The 22,594-nt window shown below is 36.2% G+C and overlaps 1 protein-coding gene across 1 annotated transcript; it reads left to right on the top strand.

Annotated features, from left to right (window-relative positions):
- The first annotated feature begins 17,299 nt into the window (after positions 1-17,299).
- LOC148253732 (uncharacterized) lies at positions 17,300-20,482 on the top strand. The gene is made up of 2 exons (XM_088219843.1): positions 17,300-18,709; positions 19,121-20,482. The coding sequence occupies exons 1-2, from the start codon at positions 18,379-18,381 to the stop codon at positions 19,141-19,143; spliced, it is 354 nt and encodes a 117-aa protein (XP_088075969.1). The 5' UTR covers positions 17,300-18,378; the 3' UTR covers positions 19,144-20,482.
- The last annotated feature ends 2,112 nt before the right edge of the window (positions 20,483-22,594 follow it).

The raw sequence follows: 22,594 nt of genomic DNA, 5'->3' as shown, positions 1-22,594 counted from the left end.
ACATGACTTCAATGTCACATTTCCTTCTATACACCACACACCAATAACTTTTACTAATTTAGTCCATAATGCCAAAATAACCTCTATAATTTGTCTTGTCAATACATTCCTTGTTAACTAAATACTAAATTGTGCACCTATGATTAAAAACAGAAAATAACAAAAATAAACTTTAGTGCGCAAAATATCAATTATTCAACCACTAAAATATCTATTGTCATACTATGGATTACTCAAAAGACCTAATCTTACAACATGCTCTGCATACGTCTTTGGAGGTAGCCCTTTAGTCAATGGATCAGCAATCATAAGTGTGGTACTAATATTTTCAATTGACACTTGTTGTTTCTGGATTCTTCCTCTAACAACTAAATACTTTAAGTCCATGTGTTTGGATCCACTAGAATATTTGTCATTCCTAGAGAAAAAAATAATTGTAGTATTATCACAAAATATTCTCAGCTGCTTGGCAATATAGTCAACAATACCAAGTCCTGAAATGAAATTATGCAACCACAAAGCATGAGTTGAGGCTTCAAAACATGTTATAAACTCAACTTCCATTATGGATGAGGTAGTAATAGACTACTTTACACTCTTCCACAAAATTGTTCTATTTGCTAGCATAAAGACAAAAACCTGAAGTAAACTTTAAGTTATCACAACAACCACCATATAGTTGTTTTGATCTTTTATATGTGAGTATATAATCTTTTGTCCCTTGAAGATACCTCATAACCTTTGTTGCAGCTTTCTAGTGTTTAATTCCTGGATCACTTTGATATCTTCTCAACATACCAACAATATAGTTGATATCTGGTCTAGTACAAGTTTAAGCGTACATCAAACTTCTCACAAAAGATGCATAAGGAATGTTCTTCATTCGTTCCCTTTCTAAGTTATTTCTTAGGCACTGACTGTTACTTAATTTGTCACACTTAAGAATGGGTGCAACACTGACTGAACATAACTACATATTGAATCTCTCTATAACTCAGTTAATATATCATTTCTGAAACAAACCTAATAGTTCTCGAAAACGATCTCTAAAGATTTATATTCCAATAACATAAGTTTTCTCACCCATATCAACCATATGAAAGTTTTTAGAGAGATATTTTTTGGTTTTGTATAACAAACTAAGATCACTACTAGCTAGCAAAATATCATCCATATATAGTATCAGAAATATAAACTTACTTCCACTAATTTATATATATATATATATATATATATATATATATATATATATATATATACTGATCAACAGTGTCTTTCTTAAATCCGAAAGATGTAACGGTATCATTAAACTTTATATATCATTGTCTAGAAGCTTGTTTAAAACCAAAAATAAATTTCTTTAATTTGTAAACTAAGTGTTTTTTTCCTTTCTTTGCAAACCCTTCAAGTTGATCCATATATATATACATATATCTTCATCCAAATTCTCATTCAAGAAACTAATTTTCACATCCACTTGATGTAACTCTAAATCAAAATGTGCTACAAGTGTCATAATAATTCTAAGAGAATCCTTTTTAGAACCTGGAGAGAAAATATCTATATAATATATACCTTCCTTTTGAGTAAAATCTTTAGCCACTAGTCTACCTTGAAATCATTCGATACTACCTTTAGCATCGCGTTTGATCTTGAAGACCCATTTACAATTGACACTTTTACAATTATCAGACAATTCGACAAGATTTCAAACATCATTATGGTCTATAGACTTTAATTCTTCTTTCATAGCTTCTACCCATTTATTAGAATCATCACTTTTCATAGCTTATGAAAACATAATCGGATCTGTTCTTATCCCAATATCAAAATCATATTCTTGTAGATATACCACATAATCATCTGATATAGCAGATTTCATTTCCCTTTGAGATCTTCTCAAATGTATTGATTAAGAATGTTCTATAACATTTTTAATGAAACATCTTCTTGTGGTAATGAACTATTTCCATTATGTAGCTCATTTTCTGTAACTTGTTGAAAAGGATGAGTGAGAGTTGTTTCTTCAGGCAAAAATGGTGATGGGATATCCACTTTTATTTCCTCAAGGTTTACTTTTCTTGGTTTTTCATTCCCACTAATTTCATCATTTTCAAAGAATCTAACATTATCGGTTTCAACTATTCTCGTACCATGGTTATGACAGTAAATCTATACCCTTTGAACTTATCTGGATAACCAATAAAATACCTAGATATTGTCCTTGAATCTAACTTTTTCTCATGAGGATTGAAGATTCTTGCCTCTGCTGGACAACCACATATATGTAATTGTCTTAAATTTAGTTTTATACCAGTCTACAACTCGAAAGGAGTTGCAGATATAACCTTACTAGGAACTCTGTTCAAGATATACATTACGGTCTTTAAGGTTTTACCCCATAAAGAAATAGGTATAGAAGAATAGTTCATTATACTTCTAACCATTTCTATTAAAGTACGATTACGCTTTTCAGCAACACTATTTTGTTGTGGCGTATTTGACATTGTGCATTGAGCATGAATGTCATGTTTTTCTAGGAATTTGGCAAATGGATCAGGATTTTGTCCTGACTCATCATATCTACCATAGAATTCACCATATCGATTAGATCTCACAATGTTAACTTTTTTATCTAATTGTCTCTCAATCTCTATAATATACACTTTAAAGATGTTAATAGCTTTGGACTTATCATGCATTAAATATACGTAACCATACCGAGATAAATCATCTACAAATGTGATAAAATATCTCTCTATAGTGAAACAAGGAATAGAGAGTGGTCCGCAAATGCTGCATGAATTATCTCAAGAAGTTCATTACTTTTTATGGCACCTTTCTTTGTATATTTAGTTTGCTTTGATTTTATGCATTCTATACATATTTGGAAATTAGTGAAGTCAAGATTTTGTAAAATTTCATCATTCACTAATCTCTCAATTCTTTTCCTAGAGATATGTCCTAACCTTTTATGCCACAAAAATGAAGAATTTTCATTAATTAAGCCACATTTTGATCCAATATTTGAATGCAATGTAACTAAAGCTTGTGCAAATTCATGATTCAAACAAATTTTATATAAACTATCATATAAAATTCTAGAACCAACTCTCATTGAATTAAATACTAAACTTACTTTTTTTAAAATCAAAACAAACTGAATATCTAACAATATCTAATTTGGATAAAGAAATTAAATTTTTAGAAATCGAAATAACATAAAAAGTGTTCAAAAGATCAATCTAATTACCATTCTCTAATAGCAAGTGATAGGTACCTACAGCTACCAATTCTACTTTGAGACGGTTTCCCATATAGATAAATATTTCACTTTCTTTTAGTTTTTGGGTTGTAAGGAATCCCTGCATTAAATTAGTAACATGAGTTGTGGCTCCAGAACTAATCCACCAAGTATTAGAAGGAATCTCAGCAAAATTTGATTCATAACATACAAAAGAAATATTCACACCTCTCTTTTCGAACCAAGCCTTATGTTTATTACATTCTTTTTTCATATGACCTTTCTTGCTACAAAAGTAGTGACTTAGAGTAAATTTTTCATCATGACTCTAGTTATTCTCCTCAAATCTACTCTATTTCTTTAGTAAAATGTTCTTTACTTTTCTTGATTTTCTTTTATTCTTCATAGCTCCGTGAGTAACTACAAGGGCAAAGTTATGTCCATCTTTCTTTAATCTCATTTCCTCTTGAATACACTTACTAGTAAGATCATTCATACTCCACTGTTCATTATTAGTGTTATAGTAAATTTTAAATAAAATAAACAGCTAAGGAAGTGAGTTAAGGACAAATTGAACTAAGAATGACTCGTCCATGTTCATGCCCAATGCTTTAAGTTTTACAGCCTTTTCAGCCATGTTCAAAATGTATTGTTGAATTCCTTTCTGACCATCATATTTCTTGGTGGTCAATTCAGCTATCAATGTCTGCTAAGGAAGTGAGTTAATGACAAATTGAACTAAGAATGACTCGTCCATGTTCATGCCCAATGTTTTAAGTTTTACAGCCTTTTTAGCCATGTTCAAAATGTATTGTTGAATTCCTTTCTGACCATCATATTTCTTGGTGGTCAATTCAGCTATCAATGTGCCTGCAATAACTTATCAACGCATTTGAAATGCTCCTCCACAGATTTCAAAAATTTTGAGGCTATCTCAATTTGAGGGATGGAAGTTTTGATGTTAGTGGCAGTGGTCATTCTCATAAATATAAGATTGAGTTTATTTGACCTTGTCCAGGCTTTAAATTATTCCTTCTGCTCTAGAGTACTATCATCGATAGCATTACGAGGTTTTTCAATTATCAAAGCCAGATCAAGATCCAATAAATCCAGTGAGAATTAGACCCTTTCATACCACTCCACAAAATTTGACCCATCAAAAAATATTATTCTAGATGCAAGAGAATACAGTGAAGTGGGAACTATAAAAATAGAACAATGCTCACAGTAAAGCCTCAAATATATTTATAATATTAAATTTATAAACGATAAATTATTGATATCACTATAGTTTTTTCTTTGGACAAAATATTAGCATATCTAGTGTTCACTCAAGGGGACTTAAAATACTTAATATTTTGTGTCATTTACATGTTACATTTGAGTGGAAATCTAAATAACCCAAAATAAACTATCAGTTCATAATTAGTAGAAAGAGACTCTTCTTTGGGTTAATCTCAATCTTATAATTACAAAAATATATATTATTCCTTTATAAGTCCCCCTTAATTTTTTAATGTAGTTTAACTTGTAACGACCCGAGACTTAAAATGAAATAGAATTATAAATTAAATGCAGAAGCGAAATAATAAAGTTAGGGTTTACATTCCTTATACAATAATTTAGAATACCAAATGGGGCTACGGGAATGACCCTTCTAAAAGAATAAACCAAAAATCAAATAAATAAATAAAAAGTAAACAACTGGGCATCCTATTCGCAACCCTCTTATGGATCGGGATCTGGATCTTAGTCCTCTTGATCTGAAATGGCTAATGAAAGAGTAAGTTACACTAGCCTAATAAGAATATTACACTACTCACTAATGGGGCTTTTAATTTAAGTAAATTTACTTATCATAAATAAAATTATTTATTGCATACTTACCGTAGCGAGATTTTTAAAAACAGATTTATAGAGACAATAACACAAAAAATATCATAATCTCATATTCAATTAGCGAGAACAACAACTTTTTTTTATTTGCTTATTGGTATTCCTAGGGGTCCATAGGGATATCCCACTACGCGTGAACCCATAATAAAACTTATCAACTAACTGGTCTTCCCTCATATCCCGTCCGATATGAGCGCTGAAAGTATCATCCCTCAAGACCTGATCCGATATAAGGGTGAATCGAGCCGTCTCCATACTCCGTCCAGTATGAGGTAACGTTCACGGTAGGGTTCCTTACGTACTCGATCTATCCACCATCTCACAGGGTATCCAGTAAGACAATTGTTTCATTCATTCACTTGACCAAGCAATTTTACGTTTGCATTTAATTTTCAGTTTCACAATTTAACTGTAAATCACGCAAGACAAGCAATATATGCATCAAGAAAACACAATTGAATCATCTTATCAATTCCAGTATATTATTATGCATTTAAAACTGTAAAATTAAATAATAAGTTAAAACAGGACAAACAGTTATATATAACCGATTCCGACTCCATTAGTAATCTATAATTAATTATCAAAGTTTTCTAAATTATGCAAAATATCGTATTATTTATAATTAAACTTCAACTACATAACAAAGAATAAGGTGAGGGATTCTTACCTGAATCGGTGTCCGTAACACTAAATTTTCAGCTGCGCCTACTGGCGGTCCCGGATTTTCTAAATTTTTCTTTAGAGAATAAAACACGTTTCAAGTACCTAGAAATACACCAAAAAATTCAAAATCAGCGTTAAAAATCTTTTCTGTCCAATTTTGAAATTCCAGCACAATGGCACTGCCGTGCTCCAGCTACGACATTGCCGCCCACAGCGGCGGTTTGCTTCGGACTAGCCATTCTCGGTTAGTTTTGGTCGATTTCAGTCGATTTTATACTCATCTCTGCGAGAAAGCACGTTAAGGGGTCTCGATTGGCCGAAAAAAAATTGAAAAATAAAAACTCACTGGTGGCAGAATTTTTCAGTGCAGCGGTTCTACCAGCTCACCTTCACGATTGGACATTTTTCTTCGGTCAACCTTTTTTAGCAGTCGAAGGTGGCTCCGGTACGGCGACGGGTAGCGGTCGACTCCCTTTTCTAGTGACTGATTCTTCTTCTCCGGTGGGGAGCTAGCGGCTAGGGTTAGGATTCAGTGTGAAGTGAGATATTTATACCCATCTTCTTTTAATCTAGACCGTTCATTATGTTTGATCTCGACCGTCAGATCGCGTTTAAAGAGAAAATGAAGATGAACCACTCATCGCGATTTGATCTGGACCATACGATCGTGTTTAAAGAGGAAACGAATCTGAACCGTTCATTGCATTTAATCGTGACCGTCTGATCACGCTTGAGGGGAGAACGAATCTGGACCGTCTATGCGCGCAGGAAAAAATTCGGACCGTCCGATCACTGGCACGCGAATTGCCAGTGTGACCTCCCATGCGGCACTGAGTCAGCATGTCTTGCTATGTGGCATGCTCCAGTTCGTTGGGACTGCTGATTAAGCAGTCATACGTGGCACATTTTTTTAAAATTATATTTTGATCCCTAATTTTTTATTTTTCTTTTAAAAATACCCATCGAATCCAAATTTTCAACCATTTTTTCCAAAATTATTTTCAATTTTATCCTCTACCTATTTTTTTCATAATTTTACGTTAAATAAAAATTTACAAATTTAAATTTTATATTTTTATATTTAAATTAATCTTGAGCAAAATTTCAGGCCCATGTATTACAACTCTCCCTTCTTAAAAGAAATTTGGTCTCTCAAATTTCTCTCTTTCTCACTCAATCAAACAATTGGGGATACTTGACTCTGAAGTCTGATTCTAGCTCCTATGTGGCCTCTCTCTGTGTGTAATTATGTCATAGGACCTTAACGAAGGAAATTTTGCAGTTCTGAAGTACTCTACTCTTTCTGTCCACAATACTCACTGGTACCTCCTCGTAGGATAGATCCTCCTAGAGTCAAAGGAGCTCGTGGGCCAAGACGTGAGAGGGGTTCAAGTTGTACTTACATAGCATAAACACATGAAACACATTATAGACCCTAGATAGTTCTGGAGGTAGTGCCAGTCTGTAGGCAGCGGTGCCAATTCAGTCTAAGATTTCAAATGGTCCAATAAACTGGGGATTTAGTTTCCCCTTCTTGCTAAACCTACTGATTCCCTTGAAAAGAGTGACCTTAAGGAACACCCGATCCCCTTTCTCAAATTTCAAATCTCTCCTTCGAGTATCTACATAACTCTTCTGTCTGCTCTGAACCGTCTAGATGTTTTTCAAGATCTTAACTATTTTGGCTGTAGTCTCCTCCACAAGATCTGGACTGAACAATTTTCTATCACCTACTTCTTCCCAATAGATCAGCGATCTACAGGGACGATCATATAACACCTCGTACCATGACGATACTTGCTTAGTAGCTGTTACTGTAGGCGAACTCTATTAGGGGTAAATGATCATCCCAATAGCCCCTGAAGTCAAGAACACAAGCTCAGAGCATATCTTCCATTGTGCGGATTATCCTTTCTTATTGTCCATCGGTCTGAGGGTGGAATGCGGTACTAAGGGACAATTTCATTCTTATTGCTTGTTGAAAACTATACCAGAACCAAGAAGTGAACCTAGAGTCCATGTCGGATATTACTATCACTAGCATTCCATGTAACCTGACTATCTCTCGGATATATGTTTTTGCTAACTTGTCAAAGGGTTGGTCATCTTGATGGCCAAAAAGTGGGAAGACTTGGTGAGTCAGTCAACAATTACCCAAATGGCATCATGTCCTGAGCGTACCCTAGGCAATCTTGTCACGAAATCCATTATGATGTGTTTCCACTTCCACTCTGGAATTGGTAATGACTGAAGTAGCCCCCCTGGGCGTTGATGTAGTGTTTTGACTTACTGACATACTAAACACTTGGAAACAAAGTCAGCTACATCCCATTTCATCTCGTTCCACCAAAATCGATGTCGCATACTCTAATACATCTTAGTACATTCGAGATGCATGGCAAACGTTGAGCTATGGGACTCGGTCATGATGTCCCTTTTCAGCTCACTGTCACATGGAACACACACCCTGTTCTGAAATCTAAGCAACTCATTGGCAGAGACTCAAAATTCTGAATTAACTCCCCATTCTGCATCTTTATTGAGGGCTGCTAGGGTGGAATCGGCAGATTGACTTTTCTTTATTCTTTGGATCAACTCAGGTTGAATAGTTAGGTGGGCCAAGCATGTAACTCTCTTCAGGTCTTAAACTCATACCTGTTGTGCGACCCTTATGGCCCTGCATTCTGAAACCATTAGGTGAGCTAATATAACTGCACTTTTTCTGCTGAGTGTGTCGGCTACTACGTTGTCCCTGCTCGGGTGATATAAGATGTTGCAATCGTAGTCCTGGAGAAGTTCTATCCATTTTCTCTAACGCATGTTAAGATCCATTTGAGTGAATATGTGTTTCAAGCTCTTATGATCGGTATAGATCTGAAATATCTCCCCATACAAGTAATGGCACTAAATCTTCAAGGCATAGGCAATCGTAGTAAATTCTAAGTCATGAGTGGGGTAGTTTTTCTCATGACTCTTCAACTAGCTGAACCTATAGGCTATGACATTCTCATACTGCATCAAAACACAACCCAATCTAAGGTAGGAGGCATCACTATAAACTGTATATCCTCATGTCTCGCTCGGTAAGGCTAACACACATCCAGTAGTCAATCACTTTTTTAATTCTGAAAAACTCCTTTCATAGTTCTCGTTCCACTTAAACTTAATGTTCTTCTTCATGAGTTAAGTCAAAGAAGCATTAGGCTAGAAAATCCTTCCACAAACTATGTTAATAGCCTATCATCCCCAAAAAGCTACGAATCTCCTTTAACAAGGTTAATTTTTTCTAGCCGAGCACTGCCTCAACTTTTTTGGGGTTCACTGACACTCCATCCCTTGATATGATGTGCCCTAGGAAAATAGTTTTCTTGAGCCAAAACCCACAATTACTCAACTTTGTACACAACTTTTTTTCTCTGAGAACCTGTAAAACCTGAGTCAGATGGTGAGTGTGTTCCTCTCTTCTTTTTGAATAGAATAGGACATCATCGATAAATATAATGACGAACTGATCGAGGAATTATCTGAAAACCCTGTTCATCAAATCCATGAAGATGGCTGGTGCATTGGTCAGTTAAAATGGCATGAGTAGAAACTCATAGTGTCCATACCTAGTTCGAAAAGTTGTATTGGGAATGTCTTCTGCCTTGATCTTTACCTTATGGTAACCTGAACGTAAGTTTATTTTGGAGAATACCTGGACACTCTACAACTGATCAAAAAGATCATCGATCCTAGAGATGAGGTACTTGTTCTTGATCGTGACCTTGTTCAGTGCTCTGTAGTCAATACATAACTTTAACGACCCATCTCTCTTCCTTGCAAATGTGACTCCGGCACTCCAACGGGACACACTATGTTGGATGAATCCATTATCTTGCAATTCATTGATCTGTTTTTTCAGCTCCTTCATCTCAACACGACTCGTGTGGTAAGGGACAATCGAAATAAGTTGGGTGTCTGACTGAAGATATATGGTGAATTTAACTTCTCTGTCCACTGACAGTCTGAGTAGTTCATCCGAGAATACATCTAGAAATTTTTGGACTATCAAAATCTCTCGAATATAAATTTCTTTCTTATATCTGCCTAGATAGAGAAAACAACCGACTTAAAGCACTTAAAAATAAAAAAAAATTGCCATGAGGGAATAATATTTAAGAAATTTTATTAATTTATAAATAATTCTTCATTAGAAGGGTTGAATACAAGTTTCTTATAAAAATAATCTACGGTGACGTAATACACCGCTAACCAATTCATTCTTAGGATTACATCAAAGTCCCCCGTGTCAATTTCTATTAAGTCCACACTCAATTTTCTAGCTGCTATATATATGATTTAGACTCTGTATATAACCTCCAGTAGTGTCATACTCCAAAGAATAGATATAAACAACACAGAATCAAGTCTTTCAGGTAATACATTCAAGTTTGGTATAAAAATATATGAAACAAATGAATGTGAGGCACTAGTATCAATCAAAACTTGTGCAAGATGATTACAGATAGTGTACGTACCTTGTATCACGTTTGGGTTGGCTTCTGCATCTTACTGAGTGAAGTTGTAAGCCCTACCCTAGATAGGAGGTCTGGTCTGGTTCTGATTCCTCGGACACTCTCTTGCATAATGTTGGGCACTTCAACATATACAGCAAGAATTGTTGAGATGATAGTAGGGTTGGTCCCCATGATTCTTGCCACAATGTTGGCAAGTCCTACCACATCTTGTTTTTGGAATCTGATGGGGAGCCTAAGTCATTGACCTAGGTCTCTTGTTCTGCTAAACAGGTGTAGTAGGTGCTGGTCTGTGGTGTAAAACCAAAGGCCTGAGGTTCCCTACTATTGGAGGAAAAATATGAAGGTTTCTTTACATTAGTTGTGCCTTGGCCAGAACGGCATAGTAAGTACTAAGCTCGAACACATACAGTTCTTATCTAATCTCATGATAGAGACCCCATTCGAACTTTCTTACATTTCTACCTTCATCCATCATGCTCTTGGGAGAATACTGGCCTAACTCTAGAAATTTTCGAGCATATTCTGATACAATCATATCACCCCGGAATAGGTGTGCAAACTTCATTTCTTTCATATGTCGGAGATGCTCTGGGAGGTACTCTGCATTGAATGCCATCAAGAATTGTTCCTAAGTGACTGGAACGGGCAAGATGGCCTGCTTGAGTTGTCACCAACGGCTGCCTCTCCCACCAACATATAGGTGGCAAGTATGACTTTTTGTTCGGGAATCACCCCAAGAGTCGTGAGAGACTTTTTATCTCAGCTAACTAGTACTCAATCTCTTTAAAGGAGGATACCCCTGCAAAAGTAGATGGATTTAATTTTTTATACCTCTCAATGTAGCTTGGGTCTATCATGGGAGGAAGTAGGTCCCCTAGAATAGAGACTGGATTGTGATAGGACTGGACCGGATGGCGTTGTGGTGGTACTGGATGATATGGTAGGGGCATTATATTATACTGTGGTGGGTCGGATGATGCAGTTGGGGCATCGGGCTATATTGTGGTGGTGCCGAGTGATGCGGTTGGGACACCGGACCATAATGTGGTGGTGCCGGATGGTACTGTGGAGGAACAGGGTCGTATTGGGGTGGCTTAGGATACTCCCACTGTAGGGGTGGCTCAAACTATGATAACTCCCTCTTTTCCTCCCGAGCCTGCTGGGCAGTGATAAATCTCTCCAGCATTTCAAATAGTCGGTTCAACATCTTTTCGAAACGAACCCTCCCAGACTACTTAGTTTAGTGGGGGGTCTCTCTCTCCTTATTTATCTGTACATGCATTTCATAAGGAATGGTTGAGTGATAATTCATTATTTTTGGTGTTTCATAAGAATTTTGTGTAAGGAATGCTTCTGAGGAATGCAGCTCTGATACCAACTGTAACGACCCGAAACTTAAAAGGAAATAGAATCATAAATTAAATGTGGAAGCAAAATAATAAAGTTACGATTTCCATTCCTTACACAATAATTTATAATACTCAATAGGAAATATGAGAATGACCTTATAAAAGAATAAATAAAAAATTAAAGAAATAAATGAAAAGTAAACAACTGGACATCCTATTCGAAACCCTCTTATGGATCAGAATCTAGATCTTAGTCCTCTTGATATGAAATGGTTAATGAAAGAGTGAGCTACACTAGCCCAGTAAGAATGTCACATTACTCACCGATACAGAAATTAATGTTGGTAAAAATTATAAAAACAACTAATGAAGCTCTTAATTTAAGTAAATTCATTTATCATAAATAAAATCATTTATTGCATATTTACCGTAGCGAGATTTTTAAAAACCAATCTATAGAGGCAATAATACAAAAAACATCATAATTTCATATTCAATTAGCTAGAACAACTACTTTCTATTTTTTATTTTCTTACTAGTATCCTTGGAGGTCCATATAGATGTCCCACTACGCGTGAACCCATAATAAAACTTGTCAACTAACCGGCCGTCCCCATACCCCGTCCAGTATGAGCGCCGAAAGTACCATCCCCCAATACCCCGTTTGGTATGAAGGTAAATCAGGCCGTCTCCATACCTCGTCCGGTATGAGGTAAGGTTCACAGTAGGGTTCCCTATGTACCTGATCCGTCCACCATCTCCCAGAATATCTAGTAAGACAACTGTTTCATTCATTCACTTAACCAAGCAATTTTTCATTTGTATTTAATTTTCAATTTCACAATTTAACTGTAAATCACGCGAGACAAGCAATACATATATCAAGAAAATACAACCAAATCATCCTACAAATTTTAGTGTATTATCATACATTTAAGACTATAAAATCAAACAATCAGTTAAAATAGGATAAACAGTGATAAATAATCAGTTCCGGCTCCATTAGTAACATATAATTAATTATCGAAGTTTTCTAAATTATACAAAATACCGTATTATTAATAATTAGACTTCAATTCTATAACATAGAATAAGATGAGAGATTCTTACCCAAATCAATGTCCAAAATACTAAATTTTTAGCTGCACCTACTGGCAGTCCCCAGGTTCCCTAAATTTTTTTTCGGAGATTAAAACACGCTTCAAGTACCTAATACTCCAAATAAACTCAAAATCAATGTTTTTGGCCAATTTTGGAATTCCGGCATAATGGCACCGCCGCACTCCGGTGACGACACCGCCGTCTGCGGCGGTGATTTGCCTCGGACTGGCCATTCTTTGCCAATTTTGGCCGATTTTAATCGATTTTATACTCATCTCTACGAGAAAATACATTAAGGGGCCTTGGTTGGCTGAAAAAAAATTGAAAAACAGACACTCACTGGCGACGGAATTCTTCGGTGCGATGATTCCACTGGCTCACCTTCACGGTTGGGTGTTTTTCTTCGATCAACCTTTTTTGGCAGTCGGAGATAGCTCCGGCGCGGCAGTGGGTGGCGGTCGGCTCCCTTCTCCAGTGACTGGTTCTTCTTCTCCGGCAGGGGGCTGGCTGTTAGGGTTAGGGTTCGGTGTAAAATGAGATATTTATACCTGTCTCCCTTTAATCTAGGTTGTTCATTGCATTTGATCTTGACCGTCCGATCGTGTTTAAAGAAAAAATAAATCTGAACCATTCATCGCGATTTGATCTGGATCGTACGATCACATTTAAAGAGGAAATGAATCTAAACTGTTTATCGTGTTTAATCATGACTGTCTGATTGTGCCTGAGGAGGGAACGAATTCAGACCATCCACGCGCGCAGAAATAAATTCGGATCGTTCGATCGTGGGCACGTGGATTGCCAGTGTGGCCTCCTGCGTGGCACCGAATCAGCGTGTCTTGCCACGCAGCGCGCTTCAGTTTATGGGACCTGCTGACTGGGCAGTCCTACGTGTCACATTTTTCTTAAATTATATTTTGATCCCTCAGTTTTTTATTTTTCTTTCAAAAATACCCCCAAACTCAAATTTTCACCATTTTTTTCTAAAATTATTTTCAATTTCATCATCCACCTATTTTTTTCTTAATTTTACATTAAATAAAAATTTACAAATTTAAAATTTATATTTTTATATATTAATTTTAATTTTTAAAATTAATCCCGGGCCAAATTTCGGGCCCGGGTATTATATAACTAACGCAAGACTCATCAACCTAGGTTACTTTGTTAACTTGTCATGTTAATAAATCTTAAGTTATAAAACTACAAAATCATAATTTGTATAAAATATACATATATATTTACATTTATGAAATTAAATGTAATTTAACATATATATAAATTGTCAATGTAATAATATATATATAAACTGTTAGTGCAATAATATATATAAACTGCTAATACAATAATATATAAATAAATTATTAGAGTAATAATATATATATATATAAACTATTAATACAATAATATATAAATAAACTATTACAGTAATAATATATATATATAAACTGTTAGTGTAAAATTATATATATATAAACTATTAGTACAATTAACTATTAGTACAATAAAATATATATCAACTGCAAATACAATAATATATAAATAAACTGTTAAAGCAATAATATATATACATAAACTGTGTAACACCCCGAGCCCGGGATTTAGGCTTGGGATGAGAAAAATTATCTTAATAATAATTTCAAAAATTTTAAATTCAATTTTTTTTAATTTAATTTTGAGTTATATGAATTTTGAATGCGTTCGAAAAAAATTTCAAAAGTCAGGGGCCAAACTGTAAAAAAAGAGATGGTATATTTGAAAAAAAAAATCGAAAAATATGGGCCAAATCATTAAAAAAAAAAAAGTGGTCATGTCGGATGGTCACGTCAGCAGCGCAACGAATCGTCATGTGCCACATGACAGACACGCCAACTCAGTTCCACATGGAAAGCCACATGGGTGATCCACGTGTCAGGCCGATTGGATAGCTCAGGGCCTCTCCGGCGTGCATGAACGGTCGAGATCGATTTCTCAAATAGGTTTGATCGAACAGTCCATGTGCCTCCAATCAGACGAACCAGATCAATTCCCCCATTAAGTGTGATCGAATGGTCCTCACTGCTCCACGTGTTCCACAGACGGCCCAGATCAAAGCCGAAGAGGTATTTAAACCTCACTACCTGGCTCTCCAAAACCCTAGTCGCGAGACCACTAGAGAAGAAGAAGAAGGGCGGCCGAAAAGCAAACCAGTCACCGAAGGAGAGGCAGTAAGCCACCATCACTATTGCACCGGAGACCCAAACCGACGCGGGTAAGTGAAATTTTTTCTCGTTCATTCCGTGTTTCTATTCTAAACTACTCCAAACCCTTATCGATGCTAAAAAACAAAAGGAGAAGCCAGAAACGGAGGGAGGAGCTCGGCTGAGCCGCCGCACCTGAAATCGAAAAATCCCTCTAGTGAGCCCGAATTCTTTCTCGTTCCTTTCTGTTTCTCAACCATAGGTAATCTAACATAATTTTGATGTAGGAAAACTAAAGGAGGACTGCAACCGCAAGGAAGGAGCGACGGAATTGTCGCACCAAAAACCCCAAACTTCTGGTAAGTCTTGGTTTTCCTCCTTTTTTCCACCAACAAAAACCACTTAACCCTATATCGGCATATTTTCATCCAAAACTGACCAAAATCGGTCTAACCGAGAGGGAAAGCTGTCGTAGGTGGCAGAACCAGTGATGGAGCACAGTAACGGCACCATGCCAGAATCCTAAATCAGCCCCCAAGAGAAGTTTGACCCTTTTTAGTTATTTTTCGCTTATTTCTATGATATTTAATGTATTTTTTTAGTTTTCGTATAAAAACTTAAGAAATCCGGGAACTAAGAACTGCCGGGAAGCATAGTGAAAAAGACAGTATTCCGAACACTGACCCGAAGTAAGAATCTCTCATATTTTCTTTTATTACGGTTAAATTATAGTCTAATAAGTAATAAACGAAAAATTATAAATGTTGGAGACCCCTTGATTAATTAAATATAGGTCACTGATAGAGCTACTAACTGATCAGTGTATAATTGTTCCTTACTTATCTGTGTCATTTATTTATTTTTATATTGTTTTACTTGCCTACTGTTACTTCGTATACTTTAATTTATTGATTGTAATTGTTTTTCTTGTTTATTTAGTTTATTTAATTTATTGAATGTCTTAATTACGTTTTCTTGAATTATTGAGTATCAATTTATATTTTCTATTAAAGGATTGTCATATTATTCTGTAATTTTGAAATGTGAGTATTGCATGTATTTGGTGGCTAAATGGTAATGAGGACTAGTATGTGTACGCAACGTGCTAAAAATTAAAAGAGCTTACGAGATATCAAGGGAAAGAGTGTACAGACCTGGTACATAGGGCAGACCCTGTTATATACGTTACTTTCAGTTGAACGGGGCTGAGAAATCTCATACCAGAAGGGGTTGAAAACTTTTTGATTACGCTCATAACCAGATGGGGTATTGAAGCAGTGGTGTGTTTGGCGTCCATTACCGGACGGGGTATGGGGACGGCTGGTTGATTAATAGAATGGATACTTGATCCACGTGTAGTGGGAACCCTTATAAACCCCTAGCTGCACCAGTAAGTAAATAAAAAGGTAAAAATTTACTATTGTTGGTCTTTTAGAATGTATGATGTGAATAACTATTCTGGTTCCTTCCTTCATAATTGGTATCTGAGTGGAGAATAAATATTTATAGGTCAAATTAATTTACTTAAGAGAGAAAAATAAGCTCCATTGGTTATTTTACGATTTTTAAAAATTTTTGATTTTTCTGTATCGGTGGTAAAGTGTTGATATTCTTACTGGGGTAGTGTAGCTCCCCCTTCTTATTATTAACAATTTCATATCAGAACAATCAAGATCCGAATCCTGACTAGCAAAAAAATTAATAAAAAAGTTGCCTCTTGTTTTTCCAAATACGCAACAGAGGTTGATCATATAGGTTTTTTGTTTATACTTTTATTTTTTTTATGTATTTCAATGGATATTCTTGTAAGCCTATTGGTCATTTCAATTAAATTGTACAAGGAATGTAACCCTAAATTCTAAATTATTTCTACAAAATTTATAAATTTTAATATTATTATTTAAGTACTTGTGGGTCTTTACAAACTGATAGTGTAAAATTATATTTATATATATATATATATTTATATAGACTCTTAGTATAATTCTAATATATGTGAATTCAACCTTACTTTGATACCAAATGTAAGAAAACTTTTATGTTGAAGTCATCTTTTTATTGAATTCAATACATCTCAAGAAAAGAAAGACAATAAAAAGTTAGAGTTATATATCATTCTGAGATTATGCAGCCATAGCATGATTGAGAGACTCCTTGAAAAAAAACTTAATTCTCTCCGTCAAGGTATTTTTTCCTTTATAACAGTTATCTATTATTTTGGGTGTCATTTAAGTTGTCTTCAACTGTTATAAGTGGATGATAAAATAAAATATTAAATTAGTAAGTCATCTAATTAATTGGTAAAATTAACACGTATATCTAGGATCCTAAAATGGGAAACTCCCTATAGTTACGACAATAACAAGTGGCAGATTACTCTGCTATTTTTTCTGTCTTCAGTTGAGTTGTAAAGCCTATCTAAAAGTCATTTCTAGTTGCTGAATAAATCATCCCCCTGCACCTAAAATTCCAGCAGCAGCTCATACCCATTAAATGTTTTTATTAATATTTTTATTTTTTGGCTGCATTCATTTCTTATCTGCTATATGTTTCCTTGCTGCGGCCGTAAATTTGCAGTAAGTCTGAGTTCAACAAAACTATGCTCTAACAAAAGTGGTATCAGAGCGAAGTTCGATTGTAATTGGGCGTGCATCTCATGGCAACAAACGGCAATGTCTTGAGTATTTCTAAACCAGCAATTCCTATCTTTCATGGTGAAAGCTACGAATTTTGGAGCATCAAAATGAAGACATCATTCAAGTCTCAAGATTTATGGGACTTCGTTGAGAATCGGTATCCTAATCCAGATGAAGAAGATAGATTAAGAGAAAATTAAAAAAAAAAAAGGGATTCTAAATTACTATTTTTCATCCAGCAAGCAGTGCATGAATCTATTTTTTCTAAAATTGTAGGAGCAAATACAACTAAAGAAGCACGGATAAATTTGCAAACAGCATACCAAGGCTCCTTGAGGTAATCATGGTAAAACTTCAATCTCTCTGTCGTGACTTTGAGATGTTGCAAATGAAAACCGGAGAATCGGTACAAGAATTTCTTTTACGAGTTGCAACGATTGTTAATCAAATGAGATCTTACGAGGAAGAGATTTCTGATCAAACCTCTGTTGTAAAAGTGTTAAGGAGTTTAACTCCAAGGTTTGATCACGTTGTAGCAGACATTGAGGAGTCTAAGGACTTGGCTACTCATTCATTTGACGAGCTGATGGGTTCTTTGTAATCCCATTAGGCAAGATTGAATCGGCTGAATGAAAAGACTGAAGAGAAGGCTTTTCAAGTGATGGGGGAGTCTCCCAAACAACAAGATGATTCAAGGCAACAAGTAAAGGACGTGGTAGAGGAGGTTATCAAAGCAGAGGTAATCAAGGTAGAGGCAGAATTGCTGGACAAGATGAACAAAGAGAGATGACTGGAAAACAAAAAAATTACAAAAGTAATATTCAGTGTTATTATTGCAAGCAATACGGGCATATAAAGGCAGACTGCTGGAAAAGGAAAAAGCAAGCAAATTATGTTAAAGATGAAGAGGAGATTAAGCTCTTCATGGCCTATCAAGATGGCACCAAAGCTTCAAGTGGCATATGGTTTCTGGACAGCGGCTATTCCAACCATATGACTGGGATCAAATCTCTATTCAAGGAGCTGGATGAGTCATGCAAGGTGAAAGTAAGACTTGGTGATGATGAACAAATGCAAGTTGAAGGCAAAGGCACGGTGGCATTAAGCAATGGTCATGGTAACACAAAACTCCTTCACAATGTCTATTTTGTTCCTGCTTTATCATCACAAAATCTATTGAGCATTGGGCAGTTTATGGCTAGTGGATATTCTATCATGTTTGATGATGTGTCTTGTGTGATTAGAAATAAAAAATCTAATTAAATTATTGCTGATGTTCAAATGACACCTAATAAGTTTTTTCCACTTGAGGTTTCTAGTGTTGAAAGCCATGCTCTTGCTGTTAAAGAAAATAGAGAGTCCTTAAATTTGTGTGAATGGTGCATTTATGGGAAACAATGTAAAAAACCATTTCCGATTGGAAAGTCTAGAAGGGCATATGAGTGTCTTGAACTTGTACATGCTGCTTTGTGTGGCCCTATGAAAGCACAATCTTTGGGTGGAAATCGGTATTTTTTGTTGTTTACAGATGATTACAGCCGTATGAGTTAGGTCTACTTCCTCCAATTCAAATCTAAAATGCTTGAGATCTTTAAAAAGTTCAAGGCACCCGTTGAGAAGCAGAGTGGAAGAAGCATAAAGGCATTGCGTACTGATAGAGGAGGGGAGTTTCTATCTAATGAATTCAATCAATTTTGTGAAGAACAAGGCTTGCACAGAGAATTGACCGCACCACATACACTGGAACAAAACGGAGTAGCTGAACGTAAAAATTGAATGGTTGTTGAAATGGCAAAAAGCTTGCTGAAAGCAAAGGGCTGCCTGATCAATTTTGGGCTGAAAGTGTTGTTGTTGCTGTCTATCTATTGAATTTATCTCCTACAAAGGATGTTCTCAACCAAACACCATATGAAGCTTGGAGTGGTAGGGGACCTTGGGTAAGCCATTTAAAAATCTTTGTTTGTATTTCCTATTCCTTGATAGATTCACAGAATCGCAACAAACCTGATGAAAAATCTGTGATATCTTTATTGCTTATTGCTCTTAATCTAAAGCATATAGGCTCTCTAACCCTTTGAGTGGCAAGATAATTATTAGCAGGATTGTTGTATTTGATGAAGATGCAATCTGGAGTTTGGAAAAAAAATCAGATAGCATTCAGTTTGAAGTTCCACTTGAAAATGAAGTTCCACCAACTAATAGACAGTAGCCAACTCCTTTAAATACGTCCAGCTCACCTTCTTCAACTCCATCAAGCTCCACTTCTTCAAGTTCCAGCAATAAAAGTTCATCCGATGATGATACTCCTCCAAGAAAATTCAGGTCATTGGCTGAAATTTATGAGGCTACACAAGCCTTATTTGTAGCTAATCCACTAACATTTGAAGACACAGCTGAGAAGGAAGAACTTGAAGCATTCGCAGGAATGAAACATGGGATTCAGTGGATCTACCGAAAGACAAGAAAGATATTGGAGTGAAATGGGTGTTCAGAACAAAATTTCAAGAAGATGGCAGCATACAAAATCACAAGGCACGACTTGTGGTGATATGCGCAACAGCAAGGTATGGATTATGGTGACATCTTTTCTCTGGTTGCTCGGTTTGAGACGGTGAGAATTCTAATAGCTTTAGCTGCTCAATTAAATTGGCCTATTTATCAATTTGATGTCAAACCAGCATTTTTAAATGGAGAGCTGGATGATGAAGTGTATGTATCTCAACCTGAAAGTTTTATTGTTCGTGGGAAAGAGGAGCAAGTGTACAAGTTGAAGAAGGGCTTAAAGCAGGCTTTTACTAGGAATATTTGAAAGGTAATAATGCAAACTAAACATATTCCTTTTGCATAGAAAATGTTACTCTCTAAAAGGACAAAAATTATAAAGAAAAATAGAAAAAAAATCAAAAATGAATTCATGCGTAAAACGAGTGCTGAGAAGTTGGTCTATTACTTGTAAGTTCCAACCTAATCCGGGGATGTAATTCTATAAATTCTTTGTATCACTAGATCAGTCTCTCTAGAATGCAACATCCTATTGGTTGACCTTACAGGAGTTGGACTTCTAATGCAGAACGAGAATACTTTGGCTATAGAAAATATTTTTGTAATTACTATTAAATCTAACTTATATAGGCTACTTAGTAAATCTTAGAAATATAAATATTTTTGCATTATTACATTTGACTTAAAAGTCTAATATAAGTATATCAAGCAGCATGCGAAAGAAAAATCTTAATCGGGTTAAGGGCAGAGGCGTTGCAAACAAGAGACACCAGAAACTACATCACTAGCGGAAATCTGGTAGAAGAGAACATCAGTCTCATTTGCAATGGCATGAGGCAGTTTGGCCTTTACCGCAGCCAGGTGCACCATGCAGCAGAATACCAGTAATGGGGCCTCACACCCGGCAACTGCGAATGGTGGAGCAGAATTATTTGTAACAGCCCCGGAAAATATTAAAATGAAATGAGTATTTAAATATATCGAATGCGGAAGTGAGATCAAAATTTCAGTTAACATCCCTTACACGAAAAACCAAAAACGTACTTAAAATATAAAAGGTTAAACTAACTAAGAAAGAAAACTCGAAAATAAACTATGCGTATGACTACAGAGTCTCTAGGCATCCCCTTCGTCGTCCTCCTGCGGAACGGGCTCGGGAACCATATCTTCCTGATCTGAAATGGTTAATTAAGGAGTGAGCTACACTAGCCCAGTAAGAACATCACGATATCTCACCGTCACGGAGATAAAGGTGGGTAGAAAAACATAAAAAAACCAATGGAGCATAATTTACAACAAACTCGTTTATTAACATGAAAACCTTTACCATCCACTTACCTTGGTGGAATTTATGAAAACAATATGAGAAAAACAATAACATTATCATAATCATTGAATAATCTAAGCTGTAAAACATAACACTTATCACGCCTCTTGTAATTCAATCATTGTACAACATATCTTTTTTTTCTCATTTACCAGCCTACTAGTATCCGTGGGGGTCCATAGGGGTTCCGCTACCCGTTAACCTTTAACATTCATAATCAGTTTCCAGGGCCGTCCCCATACCCCGTCCGGTATGGGCGCCAAAACCATGAACCTCAATACCCCGTCCGGTATGAGGGTGAAACGGGCCGTCCCCATACCCCGTCCGGTATGGGCGCCAAAACCATAAACCTCAATACCCCGTCCGGTATGAGGGTGAAACGGGCCGTCCCCATATCCCGTCCGATATGGGCGCCAAACCATAAGATCTCCATACCCCGTCCGGCATGTGAGACCACAATCCCGGTAGGGTTCCCTACGGACCTGGTCCGTCCACCATCTCCCAGGATATCTAGTCAGGCTGACTCCCATAATAAAATTATCAGTCTACACAATCTTTCATTTTCCTTTTCCTCAGTCAGCATCATCAATTCACATTTAAACAAGCAAATCGTAATTCATACCAAACAGACAACATACAGTATCAGTTTTTCAGTCATTCAACCCATAATTAATAAAAACGTAGTACATGCACACAAATCTGTAAAATGAACACATCAAACCTCATTTTGCATTTAAAGCTGTAAACAGGCCAAATAACAGTAAATCATCAATCACACTAGACTCGGGCTCCATTAGCCACCTTAAGCAATTTCACACATTCGTTAATTCAAGAAATACCGTTTTATCATTTTGAACTTTAATACCGTGATAGGAAATAGGGTGAGGGGTCCTTACTTGTTTTCGGGATCCGAATACGATTCACAGTGCGCCTGCAGGCCGTCCTTAATTTTCCCTGAATTTTTCCCGGGGAACTAAAACACACTAACAGTACCTGCACGTGTTCCAAAAAAAATCCAAATTAGGCCCAGGGCCCCTTTCGGACCAAATCGCAACTCCGGCACGGCGGCTCTGCCGTGCTCCAGCGACGGCGCCGCCGCTGGCAGCGGCGAGTCGCCTCGGGTTGGCTGTTTTCGGCCGTTTTCGGCCGAATTCGGCCACGCTCGCATTGGTC

Source organism: Carica papaya, chromosome 5, assembly GCF_054855325.1.
Source record: "Carica papaya isolate Zhongbai chromosome 5, ASM5485532v1, whole genome shotgun sequence".
Classification (NCBI taxonomy): Eukaryota; Viridiplantae; Streptophyta; class Magnoliopsida; order Brassicales; family Caricaceae; genus Carica; species Carica papaya.
The sequence above is the reverse complement of the archived record's forward strand: the minus strand, read 5'-3'. Positions and strand labels throughout refer to the sequence as shown.

Coding starts and splice junctions, on each gene's coding strand:
- LOC148253732 (XM_088219843.1), top strand. CDS start 18,379: ATGACTGGAAAACAAAAAAATTACAAAAGTAATATTCAGTGTTATTAT. Junction 18,710..19,120: donor GGCATTAAGCAATGGTCATG/GTAACACAAAAC, acceptor TGTTGTTTACAG/ATGATTACAGCCGTATGAGT.